This window comes from Rissa tridactyla, chromosome Z (genome assembly GCF_028500815.1).
Source record: "Rissa tridactyla isolate bRisTri1 chromosome Z, bRisTri1.patW.cur.20221130, whole genome shotgun sequence".
In the NCBI taxonomy this organism is placed as follows: domain Eukaryota; kingdom Metazoa; phylum Chordata; class Aves; order Charadriiformes; family Laridae; genus Rissa; species Rissa tridactyla.
In genome coordinates, this window is record NC_071497.1 from 24,277,949 (window position 1) to 24,291,344 (window position 13,396).

General features: G+C 42.4%; 1 protein-coding gene across 2 annotated transcripts in view; it reads right to left on the minus strand.

Moving 5' to 3' along the window:
• Window positions 1–6,829: 6,829 nt before the first annotated feature.
• Window positions 6,830–13,396, minus strand: part of CAMK4 (calcium/calmodulin dependent protein kinase IV) — a 172,622-nt gene continuing 166,055 nt past the window's right edge. For both annotated transcript variants that reach the window (XM_054185910.1, XM_054185911.1), the window contains 2 exons: window positions 11,609–11,761; window positions 6,830–9,003 (listed from right to left, as the gene is read on the minus strand). In XM_054185910.1, the coding sequence (XP_054041885.1) occupies window positions 8,839–9,003; window positions 11,609–11,761 (318 nt within the window). In that variant the 3' untranslated portion in view covers window positions 6,830–8,838. The remainder of the gene's footprint in view (window positions 9,004–11,608; window positions 11,762–13,396) is intronic.

Consider the following 13,396-nt stretch of genomic DNA (forward strand, 5'->3'; position numbering starts at 1 on the left):
TCTGAGATCAACGAGCTTCTGTAACAGGCTTATAAAATACTTTGTGTTACAAGTCAATAGCACCATTTGTCTGTTTGCCTTGGAAGCATCAGCACTTACCCTAAACATGCAGCATATACTCCTCTTGAATTAACAGAAGCACAAAACTCCCTGCTGATGGTCTGGTCCTCATCCAGCCTCAAAGCCAAGAGCCACCAGGAGCGTCCAAACCAAGGCCCAGCCAGACACAAGCCCTTAATGTATCACATTTCTTTAGGTTAAAACCAGCATAAGCTGATGAGCTCCTTACTGTGGGTCTGGAGCAGCCAGCCAGACTCTGCTTGGTACCTCCCAGGCTTGCAAGGGCATGGTGGTATAGATCCTCAGGACTAACAAACTGCTTCCCCCAGGTGAGATGAAGTCAGTGACTCTTCCCCTCTTCTCCCACTCCCTCACAGGCTGGATCAGCCACCCTTGCTGTACTGAAAGACCATCCTTTCTATCTTAGTCTTTAGGGAGTAGGGTTCCTCCTCCACCTCTCCATCTTTCTTTCTCCCTGAGCACCTAATCACTTCAGAGTCAATTTTCTCACAAGCATAGGCCTCTCAACATTGTGTATTCTGGGGAAAAAAACCAACAAACCAAAACAATCAAACCCCAAAACAATGTCCCTTACAGAAAATTAAATGAAATTTCTGCTATTTAATCAGAAGCATTAGCATGACTTCTCATGAGCATGTGGTGTGAAGAAGGAAGTGGTTCCTGTTGTGCACAATAGCATGAAGACACAGATGGGCTTAGTTCTCAGCAGCTAGTGGTTTAACTGTTCTTCTTTCTAATTGCTTTTGGTAACAAACCTCTTTGTTTGTAATTACTGTTTCCCTGCAGCCAATATAGTAAAGATTTGAGCAGAGCAAACAAAGCACCCACCTCTAAATTGAGGGCAGGTTGTTAGCGGTGGCACCGGTCTGGGATCCTTTGCGGGGTACCATGGATCACTGTTATTCCCAAGGAAGATACTTCTCAGGGAGGTCACCACTGCAGCAGGATTTAGAAAATCCTTCAAAGGTATTTTTTTCTAAATACGCATGCAGTCCATTTGCTTAGTTTCAAGAATGTTTCTTGACAAACCCCTGCCCACCATTAAAGACTACTCCAGGCCCCATCGCAAGCTGAGGAAGAGGCTGCGAGCCATATTAATAATATGAACAAAACAGCTTTGATGTCTTACAAATGAAAAGTGGGGTCAGTGGTGAGGTTTTTCCATCGGGAGGAGGCTGGTGCTGATACATTTGTGCAGCTTTCAGAAACATGGCTGATGGTGATGTCTGGAAAATAACAGAATTCAGGGAACCTGAGACCTTGGAGGAAACACTATAGACACTTTTCACCTTACTCCTTGTCCAGACAAAGATAAGAAGGAACTCTCTTCGGTGTGCTCTGTAGCAAAATCCTCTGGTGTTTTTCTTGTGTGCATTTATCGCTTGACGTAGAGATTTGTGGTGGAGGTTGTGCTCATTCATGTACAGTTAGCATTTGTAAGTAACACAGTCATGCCTCGGGGTCTGGTTTTTCCTAGATACCCTGGTTCTTGCAGATATAGTAGCTATAATTTCTCACAGTGCAATGCAGCTATTTGGAGCTAACATTTGGAGGGGTTTGTGGTTAGCGCCTGTAAAAACCGTGTCTTAATCTGCAAAGATACTCTCTCACAGGTGCCTTTATTGCTGTGACTAGGTCAATTGATTTAAACAGGCCTAATCATTTTGGTTAACTTCAAGCAGAAGTGGAAGATGGAACTTAACAGCAATGTCTCAGATACATGGCTCTCCAACAGCCACGCGTCTCTGCACTTTCATCTTCATACACCCTGTTTGGTTAATTAAGTATGGTAATTTGACCACTGGACATTTGCAAAACCTACAGCTTGTCTGGCTTGTCCAAGGGGGAGAGAGAGAATTCCTGAGGCAGGATTAAAATAACATTACCTCATCACAACTCATGTGGTGCCCAACACCATTGCTTTGACAGGGGTTGGAAGCGAGCCTCCCTCGGGGCTGCAGTGTGAAGGAGACACGGATGAACAACTGTTGACTTTGCAGACAATTAATTTAAGTTTCCTACATAGATGAAAAAGATTTATTTTGGAAGGAGTACCTCAAAAGGACAAGGCAGATGATAGTGGGGGCTGATATGATAAAACAGACCCCTACACACAGTTATGTGGACGAATAAATGCGACTCAGCGGCTACCAGAGCATGTTCTCTCTGGGATATACCACATGCCATTTGCAGCCATAAATGATACCCAGTGGCTTGCCTTGGCTTTTGAGTTACCAGAATAACTGCCTAAAGTCTACGACAGAGTAATTTCAACTAGGAGAGCCATCCCAGATCCACCCAACATGGGGATAAGAATTACAGTCTTTTTTCTCTTTGATAGACTTTCCCTGTGTGTACATAGGCAGATGCAATGATTGGCTGCACACATTGTTGTATTATGAAGTAGATCGTTATCTGCAGTTCCAAACAACAAATGGGACCGAGTGTTATGAACTGACTTTGCTGTTTCTTCTGCCAACATTGCAAGTGGCAATGCTGGGTAACACTAAATACATCAACCAGTTTTAAGTAAATGGTATTAAGAAGGTCATTGGTCACAGCACACATGATATTTTTCAGAGTTCCTAAGCCTGATGTGCTTCTTTGGATTGACCACATCCCCCTGGAAGGAACAAGATGCCGTTGACGAAGGAGCTTCCCAGTGCTGCGGAGCAGAACCTGGCACGGTGCTGCTCTTGTGCCGCTTTGCTCTGAACCCCTCACCCCGACCGCCAGCAGCTCCTACAGCAACGCATCTACAGCTGCCCAGGCGCCTTCCTCTTCTACTGGGAAACTAACTCAAGCAGCTGAATTGTTTTCTGGTTCTGTCTGGCATTTGTTGCACAGCACTGGGCTATTCCTGTCAGTCTGGTACAGGCTCTTCAGAAAGGAAACGGGAGGTACCAGAAAACAACATGAGTCTAGAAAATGGGGAGGGAAAAGAGGAACACCTCTCCCTGGGTACTAACTGGCAATGACAAATCACACCATGGGTGGCTTACAGAGGAATATACTTATACTTGACCAGAAAAACCTAGACTCTTTTGGGAGCTCAAGCAACTCAAAGAGCAGGAGCGAAACCATCTGACAGACCCAAGGGAAACAGCAGATTTGCCCGGGCAGTGCTGCTGAAACCTGCCAAGCGTCAGATGGTTCTTCTCCCACTGACTGGCAGCTGACAGCTCTTCCTGGGTGCCCCATGGCATCCAGGGCCAGGAAAAAAGATGAAGCATGAAGGGGAAGAAAAACAACAAACCATTTGGCCGTGAATGCATGTTAACACTTGTTCTGGAAACCAGAGTTTCAAATGGAAAAACAGAAAAGATCCCTTTAAGCATTGCTCTTCATGTGTCGTCATGTAACACTGTGGAATGCTGTGATTTCTCAGGCGGACAGAAAAAAGTATCTGATACTGTGGTAGGAGCTCTACGCTACTTAACAGGAGCAAACACATGCTGTTTAATGTACCTTGGTCAGTAAGCATCTTCCTGATATACAAGTTAAAGGTTAGACTGTCAGCTCTTGGTCACACATGTTGTGGATGGAACATCGCTGGGCAGGGGCCTCTGGTGCAGCTTAGGGCAGCTCTAACCCATCGCAAAATGCTGTGCTTCCCTTGTGACACCGCTTCGTCCCATGTCCTGAGCACGCAAAAGGACGAGGGCACTGAAGCACTCGTTTCCCAGCTCTGTCTTGGTAAGAAGGAGCCAGACCTGGGGAAAACTCTGTACCACTGCATTTATTAATCTTTCATACCTTGATATCCATTACACTGAATTCCATCCAGCGATGATCCATGTATACAAGAACGTTAAACGCTATGGTTTCAGTTCCAGCTGAGTAATGCTGGCAAATGGCAAAAGATTGCAGATGGCTTAAAATGTTGCTGTGATTGTTAATGCAGACATGGCTCTTAGAGACTGTTAGGCACCCTCTTCCTCTCTTTTGATAAATTTATATATTTGTGGGTGCATGTACATACATATTTTAATATATAATTTTATTGGTAAGTTCAGAATTGGGCCACTTTGATGATTCCATTCTGTTCCTGCTTCTGTACTACGCCTATCCCCAAAACATCTGAAAGTGTTCCAATAATGACTAAGTTCATGACTCTGTTCATATTCTCTGCTCCGCTCTGAAGGGGTGGAAGAGCATGCGACATAGGGGGTTTTTTTTGGTTTTGACGGATTTTTAGTTATATGCATGTACATCATTCCATCCTTACACAAGTTAAAGGATTCACACGTCAAGGGATGCTCTCCATATTTGCACTGATCCTCCACCCGTCTTCACTGAATTACACTGGTCAGAAGTTTTACCTCCCAGACACAAAGCAAAATCTTTCTTATGTGGAGAATCTACAGTCTTGTCAGTAAAAGTTTATACATCTTCTGGAACTAAGATCCTTACATTCCTGATATAACTAGACTAGGTAATTATTTTATCCCTACTTTTCTCCTCTTTCTTCCTTATAATTTCTTTTTCTTGTTATTTCACAATGCAGCTGATGGGTTTTGTTGCAACTTGCAGCATGGTATTGTGCAGGGCTTATCAGGGAAGCTAAATTTCTTCATACAAAAGTGGAATTAACCCTCACTATTGTGGTTGTATGTTCTAACAGAAATTACCCTGAAAGGAAGCAAAGGACATTCTTTGAGTTATCATTGGTTTACATAGTAATTTTGAGGATGTTCTGAGCTGTCTCTCTTTGTTTACCTTTGGTATCTCCAGAACTTGCTTGTATCCCTGCCATTGTGCTCTATGTCTAACTGTGCATCTTGCTTGGTCAGCCTCATTCCTGCTTTTCTCCCATATAAGAAGATATTTTTGGTTACTTGAATGCCATGCCTACATCAGCGATGCACTCGTAACCTGCGCAGCAACAAGGTGGACTCAGTCACACGAAAATGATCTCTTCACCAGCAGAAACACACGGCCTCTGCACAAGCCAGGGGTCAAGGCACTGCGCTGAGACTCGTGAGGGTCCGTCACTCTGTTAAACAGGCGATACGCGGGACGCTGTGCACCCATCTGCTGGGAGTCCTCCACCCTACACTTTCATATGCCACTCTTAAAAAAATACCCCTTGGGAGCTGCACTGCAGGGCTTTGTGTAACAGCATCCCCCAGGATGTGCGGGAGCGGAGGGACAGTTGCCAATCATTATTTGGAAATGGGTGTTTATTCTCCAGAGTCCTGCATTTGCTGCTTAGCAGATACTGCTGTTCACCTGCTACGTTGGACGCTGACAACTCCCAGCATCTTCTTCCATTTCCCTGCTGCCGGGCTGCACAAAATGCAGTGTTGTCCTCACTTGCCCCACAGCTGCCAGCTGTGTTTCACCTGCAGCATGAGTTGTAGGAGAAGGATCTTTATCTGGTGATTGCCCCGTTGCCCGTGAGCCACGGCCTCCTCCAGCCTGGGACTCCCGGCTGATCTGAGCCCCTTCCAAGAACTTTCTTGTTGCCGCTTTTACACTGCTCTAGCACCACATGGCTTTTGAGAGCACTTTGCTTTATTCACCGAGTCAAACAGGTCCTTGCAAAGGGGATGCTGGGTGGTTTTTGTCACTCCTCTCTGCATGCCTGACAGCCTGCTCGCTCGCAGGGACAGGGCCCTTAGCGCCCTTCGTCTGAAGCACACGCTGTGTCACAAACTTTTGCCTGGATGCTCTTTTGCATTCAAAAGTTTGGTTACGGCGTGTCTGCGTCTCTACAGCATGCTTGCACAAAGCAAAGTACAAACTTCAGCTAACAAACCAGCACCGGGCTCGCGCAGTGCAATCTACCGTGTCATCCGCAAAATCGCTAGCAAGAGTTCTTGAAATGACAGGAAATCTGCTCTGTGCTGGAGTAAGTTTTTCAGAACTTGTAAAAAAACCTGTTGTTGTGCAAAGGCAGGGCATCGTTAGCCATTTAACAGCCATCGGATCCTCAGCCTAGCTCATAAATATTAGATTTTAATTGGCTAATACTACAATCTGCCTCTGAAGGAAAAACTTTGCTAAGTTCGAACGCTTCAAAAAGATGGAAAGGTTCCCCCTTTTGTACTTGAAGGATTTTACTAATATGTTGAAGATTTTAAAAACTTAAAGCTTAGGATTTCAACAGAAAAGAGCATCAGCAATTTTCTACTTAGTTTATAACCACAGATGTGGAACCGGTCCACCTCCAGTAGTTTTGGGGTGTGTTCATAGTTTTCAGCCACAGAGAGACACTGGTGTTGTACTCCCAAGTCTGAATTACAGCAGATGTCATTAGGACGTGATTTTTCAGAGAAAAATGATGCACGTAACACTCCTTTCTTCAGTTACATGCATACACCCCAGCGCTGCTCTTCCTTCTGTGTAGTACTGTCAGACATAAGACAGACATACTCCTTTACTGAGTATTGCTAATTCATTTAGCACAGACATCCTGATTGTTTCATATCAAGCATAATAGAAGAAAACTAAGCAAAACGAACAGAAGCCCAGAGCCTTTATGCGCAAGACAGAGCTGCCTCTGAGATTGTGCGGTCACAGAGAGATCTCCAGTTGCACGGCATCAGTTCATATTTATGATATGCTATGGTATAATTTAGCAAAGAATAACTTTAAGAATCATCTGGGACTACTTTTCAGCTCAACAAAGTGTGCCTCAGAAGAAGGTGCTTCTGCTCAAGCACTCACAGGTGCACAATGACTGTGCAGCCGGCTCCCCTCCCGCAGATGAGACGCGACTACCCCAAATGAAGGAGGGAAGGTTACAGAAATCCAGCCTCTCCCATCAAACCTCCCCCCGACCAAACTTGGATGGCTTCACCACTATATAACCAGGAGAGGCGACCTGTGGCTGAGAAATGCATTTGTCCTGCAGTCTCCTTGCAGGAGATAAAGAGACAGTAAAAAGTGAGACAGGTGGGTGCACTTGTCACCTTCTCCAAGTGGTCAGTCTAACTGTACTTGTTTTCAAGGGAAAATCTGCAATAAGTGTCTTGTTGGCCTGTTCACAGCTGCCATGCCCCCACCAGCTGTTTCAGCTGACCTCAAAGAGTGTCACCTGGGAAAAGGACAGATGCACGTACTTCCAATTTCAGCCACGCTTAATTAGCAAACCTTTTTGTACAAGTTCAAAGAGTTATAAGAAATGGATAAAAAATCTCAAGTACAGTACATTCATTAGCATGCATTCTCACCTAGTAAAGACAGTATCTTTAATCTTCCTTTTTATATTAATCTAGATTACATTTTATTTATCAAACCTACCATACGAATAACATTGTATTACCTTTTAATTTAACCAGGAAATGTAGCTACTGAATATTTTATTAATGACTTGTTTTTTCAGTAGCTGATGTATTTTTTCAAGGCAAGTTGTGCAAGGCCTAACTTAACATAAAAACAATTAAAGCAATAGAGGAATGTTGAGTGTATTAGGGTCTTAGGTAACTATCAGTATTCAAAAGTTTAACAAACACAAACGACATTATTGTACATCAGGTTCTTTTTGCCATTTCTGTAATATATCAATAACATTACGAAATTCACGTGCTATCAAAGTGATAACAAACAAATGTAAATGGTCAGACACACTGATGCATGTAAGTTTTTCAATTCCTATCGATTACATTCAACAAAAAAATCAAGATAGGTGAAGCGCCTGATCCTAATTTTGCAAGCTGATCCATGCACACAGCTTTTAACTTAAGACACAGGAGCTCTGAGTGGATGCAAGATCTGTGCTGGTGGATCACTGTACAGGAGGGGTCCTTTGTTAGGAACATCTGGACTAATTACGGTGACAAGTGGAAACTGGTTACTCATGAGGTTAAACTATCTGGGAAGCAACTAGATTACACTACTTGCTACCAGACCTTGTATAAGAGTGTTTCCCCAGAGCAAAATCATTAAGTTGTGGAATAGCTTCCTTCAAGCATTTACAACTTGTAAAACTGCAGATTATTCCCTTAGGCCCTATAAAAACATCTTCTAGCTGCACAGTTTAGAAATTAATGAATAAATATAATGGTATTTCAAAAATTTGCATCTACTCTAACCTTCTTTTAGTCTATCATTTTGGTTTGCTAACGCTTTACTAGAGAATGAAATGGCAGAAATCCGAGTGATTTTGGTTGTCATTAAAATACTGTATATAAACAGGAGAAGTCAGAATAAGGCATTCTCAACACAAGCTTGAGGAATGTACATTTTCATGCCTAGTTGAACTAACATTTCAATTTCTTCCCAGAAGTAGTGGAATGTTTTTTGCATATAAATCCCCAAATACTTTTTGAGTTTTACAGATAAAAAGCATTATTTCGTACATCAGTTTTAAAAGCATTGGCTTGGTATTTCCTTCCATTTCGTCTGCTGCAGCGCTATGAATCTGGAAGGAATCAGTTCAAAGAAACTCACGACATACAGAAGACACCTACTTCCATAAAACCAAATTAAATAGTATTTTGTTTCAAATGCCATCTAGAAACACTGGATAGATGTATATAAAGCATATGCATTATGGTAGGTAGTTATTTATCCCCATGTTTTCACCTGCCGGTATTACTGCAAATAACACTGTTTCCATGACATGCCTTATGGAACAGTTTACTATTTTCATAAGCAGTCACATGCATTGAAGGTAGGATCACCAGCCAGTGCATTTGGCACCCCAAAGCAGAACCAGAGAGGCCAAGCTTACGAATCTCTCTTGCTGAATGACAAGTTAGCTGGTGTATGAAATGATGGGTCTCAGCTGAAACAAGGAAGCACGTTGACTTAAGACATTTCTTCTGGAGCTGCTTCTGCTTCCTGAGTGGGTTTCTCTTCGGGTTTGCCATCATGGACAGGCGATGGGTTATGGCTGGGCTTGTTGCTGTCGTGCGTGCTGTGACCGCTGGCGCTGCCGAGGCGAGTTGACGCCACCACAGCTTTTACTGCAGCCTGAGAAAGAGAGGATCAAGCAAACATTCCTTAAAGGACACGGTCTGTCAGCACTGCAGCCTTAGCATCATCCTGTTAGGGAACGTAACCGCATTTAGTCTTCATGGTAATGTCACATTCAGATACCTGCATGGGCCTGGACAGATTTAGGCGGCCACCTGAAATATCTTATTGAGGTTTAAAATGTCTGCTTTCACAAGGTTACAAGTTGGCCAACATGAACAGATTTTTTTTTCATAAAGTTTAGAAACTATTTCAGATCTCCTGTGTTGAAGTTAGTAGAAGAAGTAAGTTATCTTCCGTCATAATAATAACAGTATTATCACTGATTATTCCATGAAAAGTTCACAAAGGGAAACAATATTTATCACCACTGCACTATTGGATATGCCACGCACAATGGTGCAGAGCATACGGGCAACTTCTTATGTATATACGTAAATACACATTGGGGATAGGCTCTCGTATCACATAAAATGTCACAAAGTGAAGACATGCATCAAGATGGTTATCTTAGCCTTTGCCTTGAAGAGTTTTATTGCCTGAAAAACCAGACATACAGAGGTGAGGAAAAGAAATACTAATCTCTGTAGCTTTTTTTTACTTGACTAGCTTTTTGCTTAGGCATCATGGAAAAAGCAGGTCTGCAGGAAGGGATGAGGAGTATAGCAAGTTTTGTGGATGGTTTGGAGAGGTAGCCATGAAGGAGAGGAGAGGAGAGGAGAGGAGAGGAGAGGAGAGGAGAGGAGAGGAGAGGAAAGGAAAGGAAAGGAAAGGAAAGGAAAGGAAAGGAAAGGAAAGGAAAGGAAAGGAAAGGAAAGGAAAGGAAAGGAAAGGAAAAAGGATGATGCTAATGAAAAAACAGCTAATATAGAATATGAAGTCAAAGTACGAGGCATGAGCCAATAAAAGTGGCAATAATTTTGGAAGTGAGAGTCTAGACCTCTTAAAGGAAAAATCAGACATCCACATTAGTGGTGAGAGGACTTTGGACAATAGATTACAAACAGAACAGGCCAGTCAGTGATATTATAACATATAAAGATACTTTTAATGTAATTTACTCTCACTAGCCATGTGGATATTTATGAAACAACTTCAGCACAATCTATGAAAAAACAAATCATGACTGAGAGCTTTAGAGTTACTGTATAAAAATATGTCTTTATGTAAAGAAAGCCTGCTGATGGATTTGTATTTTGGGAAAGAGGATAATTTTATATTATTCTTACTAATGAAACAACAACTAAAGCATGTATTCACTACCTGTTTTTTTACTTTGTTCTTATTTTTTGGACTGGAATTGTCTAAAAATTTATGGTTCATTTTATACATATATATGTGTAAAACAATGCTAACAGACGTGTTTAGTCAGTTCTGCGAGGGCAAAGCGTCACTGTGAATTATATCTACGCAGTCTGAGACTTTTGTAAATGACAAAACTTTTTCCTTTGCCCTGTGGAGATTCTCTGTCGCAGTTCCCTAAAAACACTGAAAAAAATGAGCAAAAACAAGTTTAAGGGTCATTGTTTGTGAAGCTGGTTTTGCATGGGCATTGTAAAGCTCTTGGACAAGATGATTTTTACTCTTATTCCCCAGGGCTACAAGGGCAGCTTCACTGTAGCTGTTGGTAATAATTTCTGTGCTGAAGTATCCCTGGAAGTCTCTCCCAAGCAGACACAAATCTTTAACAACTGAAGAAGGGATTAGGGGAGAAGAAAGTTTCCCAATGTTACGTCAGTTAGATGCCCATCTGGCTGCTATTTGCAGCTAAAAATATTTCCCTGCTTCTTCCTATGGTAGATATGTAGACTAGATGGTAAAGGAGCATACTGGTGACTCAAAACCTACTGTTATTTTCTGCGCAGGTCCCACCTGCACTCCTGCCTTGCAGCGTTTAACTTCTAGACAAAGAATGGTATTGCCATTTGCTCTCAGAGGTACTTGGAAATGCATGTTCTGGGCCTAGTAATCTCAACCCATCCATTTTATGGACCTACACGTCTGAAATGCTGACTCCAGATCATACAAAGGTATGGCTTAAGCTCCTGCTTTGTATTGATATGTATAGAAACTGAGCGTGACTTAGAGATCAAAATGTGCTATAGTAGATTAAATATCTTCCAGATTTCTGGATGTTCATGAAGAAACCACTTGGAATTTTGTTCCTTCTGGTCAGTACTCTACGGATGTGCAAGCAGTACAGGACAGACCAATGGACAGAAGCAAAGAAGGAAGGAGGAAGGGAGGGAGGGAGGGAAGGAAGGAAGGAAGGAAGGAAGGAAGGAAGGAAGGAAGGAAGGAAGGAAGGAAGGAAGGAAGGAAGGAAGGAAGGAAGGAAAGGAATTTGTGAAAGCTGTGTACATTCTCAGCAGTTCTGTCTGTGTAGATAGAGTTTTCAATTAGTCTCACACATTTTTATCTGTCTGGCTGCAAACATCAACTAAATCAGCTTCAACTTCTTCATCTTCAACAGTCATCTTAAATAAAAAGCTTCCATACCACTATGGAAGGTTGTCCTGAAAAGTGTCCAAGGTTTCTGTAAGGCTACTACTTTAGTTGCATGCTTTCATGGCCAAAACTGAGACTATCTACAGAGACTTGCCTTAAGTTTACGCCGGGCATTGAATTCTTGAAGTTTCTTTTGTGCATTGTCCATATGTGCAAAGTTTGCTGCCTTCCCTGTGACCCATGGGTGCTGCAAAGCCTGTAGAGTGGTGAGGCGTTTCTTGGGGTCTAAAACAATCAACTTTTTAACCTGCATCAGAGGGAAGAAATAGAGAGGAATGTTAACCCTATTCTTCATTTACATTTACTGAGCTTTGCATTTTTGGGAAACATCTTAGTGAAACACATTCTAAGAAACCAACAAGAATTTGCATTCAGGTCTTTGCATGTATTTTGTTTCTGGCATTTCCTGGTCCTCCATAAATAATATCTGAATTGGAAAACCACTAAGAGGGAAGAGAGAAGAATAATCCATGGTTACCGACATTTTTAAGAGTATGTACCAACGCTCCTGGCCTGTATCCACCATAGGCTGTTGTATGTCTGAATTGTCACATAAACTGTAAGAGATTCTCAAACTACCAGCAGCCAGGCAGTTCTTTTAGCAGTATCCCCACTTTTGGATTTGAACAACGTTTAAATTGGATTAGAAAGTTTAAATTCTAGTATATGTGACTCATGCAGACTTGTACCATGCAGTCACTGCCAGGTATATCACAAATGAAATTTTTCTTTCAGTCACGGTAAAACCTCATGTACACATGAACAAAAAATTATTGTACAAGTATTTCTCTCTTAGCCCACTCTGAAACTGATGCTGTTTACGCCATTGTTTCTGATACTGAGACCAGGGGAGCTGCATCTCTCCAAACACAACAGTAGGACATTTCTGGGAACAAAGCACTGCAGAGATACCCCTGGGAGTAGAGGTGGTACAAACTGCTGGGCACAAAGTGTGTCCAGTCAAGCTGGATTTCATGGGTTTTGCTGTTTCTCTGGACAAGGGGTGTTTAAAAAAAAAAAAAAAAAAGGAAGGTGAAGATGGAGTAAAGAAGTACATGAATGGTACTCAGCAGAGTCACACTTATGCAACCCTCCTGACTGCAGACGGTGGAGCACAGGGATCCACCACTGCTGTGTGTCCAAGTGTGAGGGGAGACACTTTAGGGGTCTCTCAGATTTCCCTACAAAGAGCTAGTAAAGAAAGACGGTGCCCTGAAGTGAGTGCAGGAGAACAGGCATCATGATGAACACTGGCTGTGTGTCCACAGAAGAGGTCAAGTTCAGCAAACCACTTCAACTGAACACCCCAGAACTGCACACAGCATGGGTTTTGAGAGCCATGGGCTTCATCCTTATTTACAACTTGCTATACAGTGTTCAAGCCTGAAACTCTGATCTTTACTGTAGCAAGAAGTCAGGGACCAGTCTGGACCAAAGCTGTCTACAATAAATCAGCAGCTTTGCTGCGGGCTGCTGTTTATCTTGGTTTTGATGACACAAGGCAGTAAATGATATGTTTTTGACCTTGGAAAAACGCCACATCTAATACAACAACAAAAAAGTACTTTGAATTTCTGCAGTCCTTTCTTCTTGCAAGTTATTGTTGACTAAAAATCAAACACAAGCATAACTATATTTTCAGATCAATATCTCCTGGATCCAATTTACTTTATCTCGTAATAAAAGAAAACAATTCAGATAGACAGCACGCCAGCCCTTGCATTTTGCTAATGGACTGTATTTAAAAGTAATGAGTCCTTACTCCTCTACTGAGAAAATCTTAAACAGACAGAAAAGGGACGTCAGCAAAAGTGGGGTGGGGGGTCATGGGGTTCACTGCTTTTTACATTCTTCCTCCAAAGTTCAGACTTGAACACTGCAC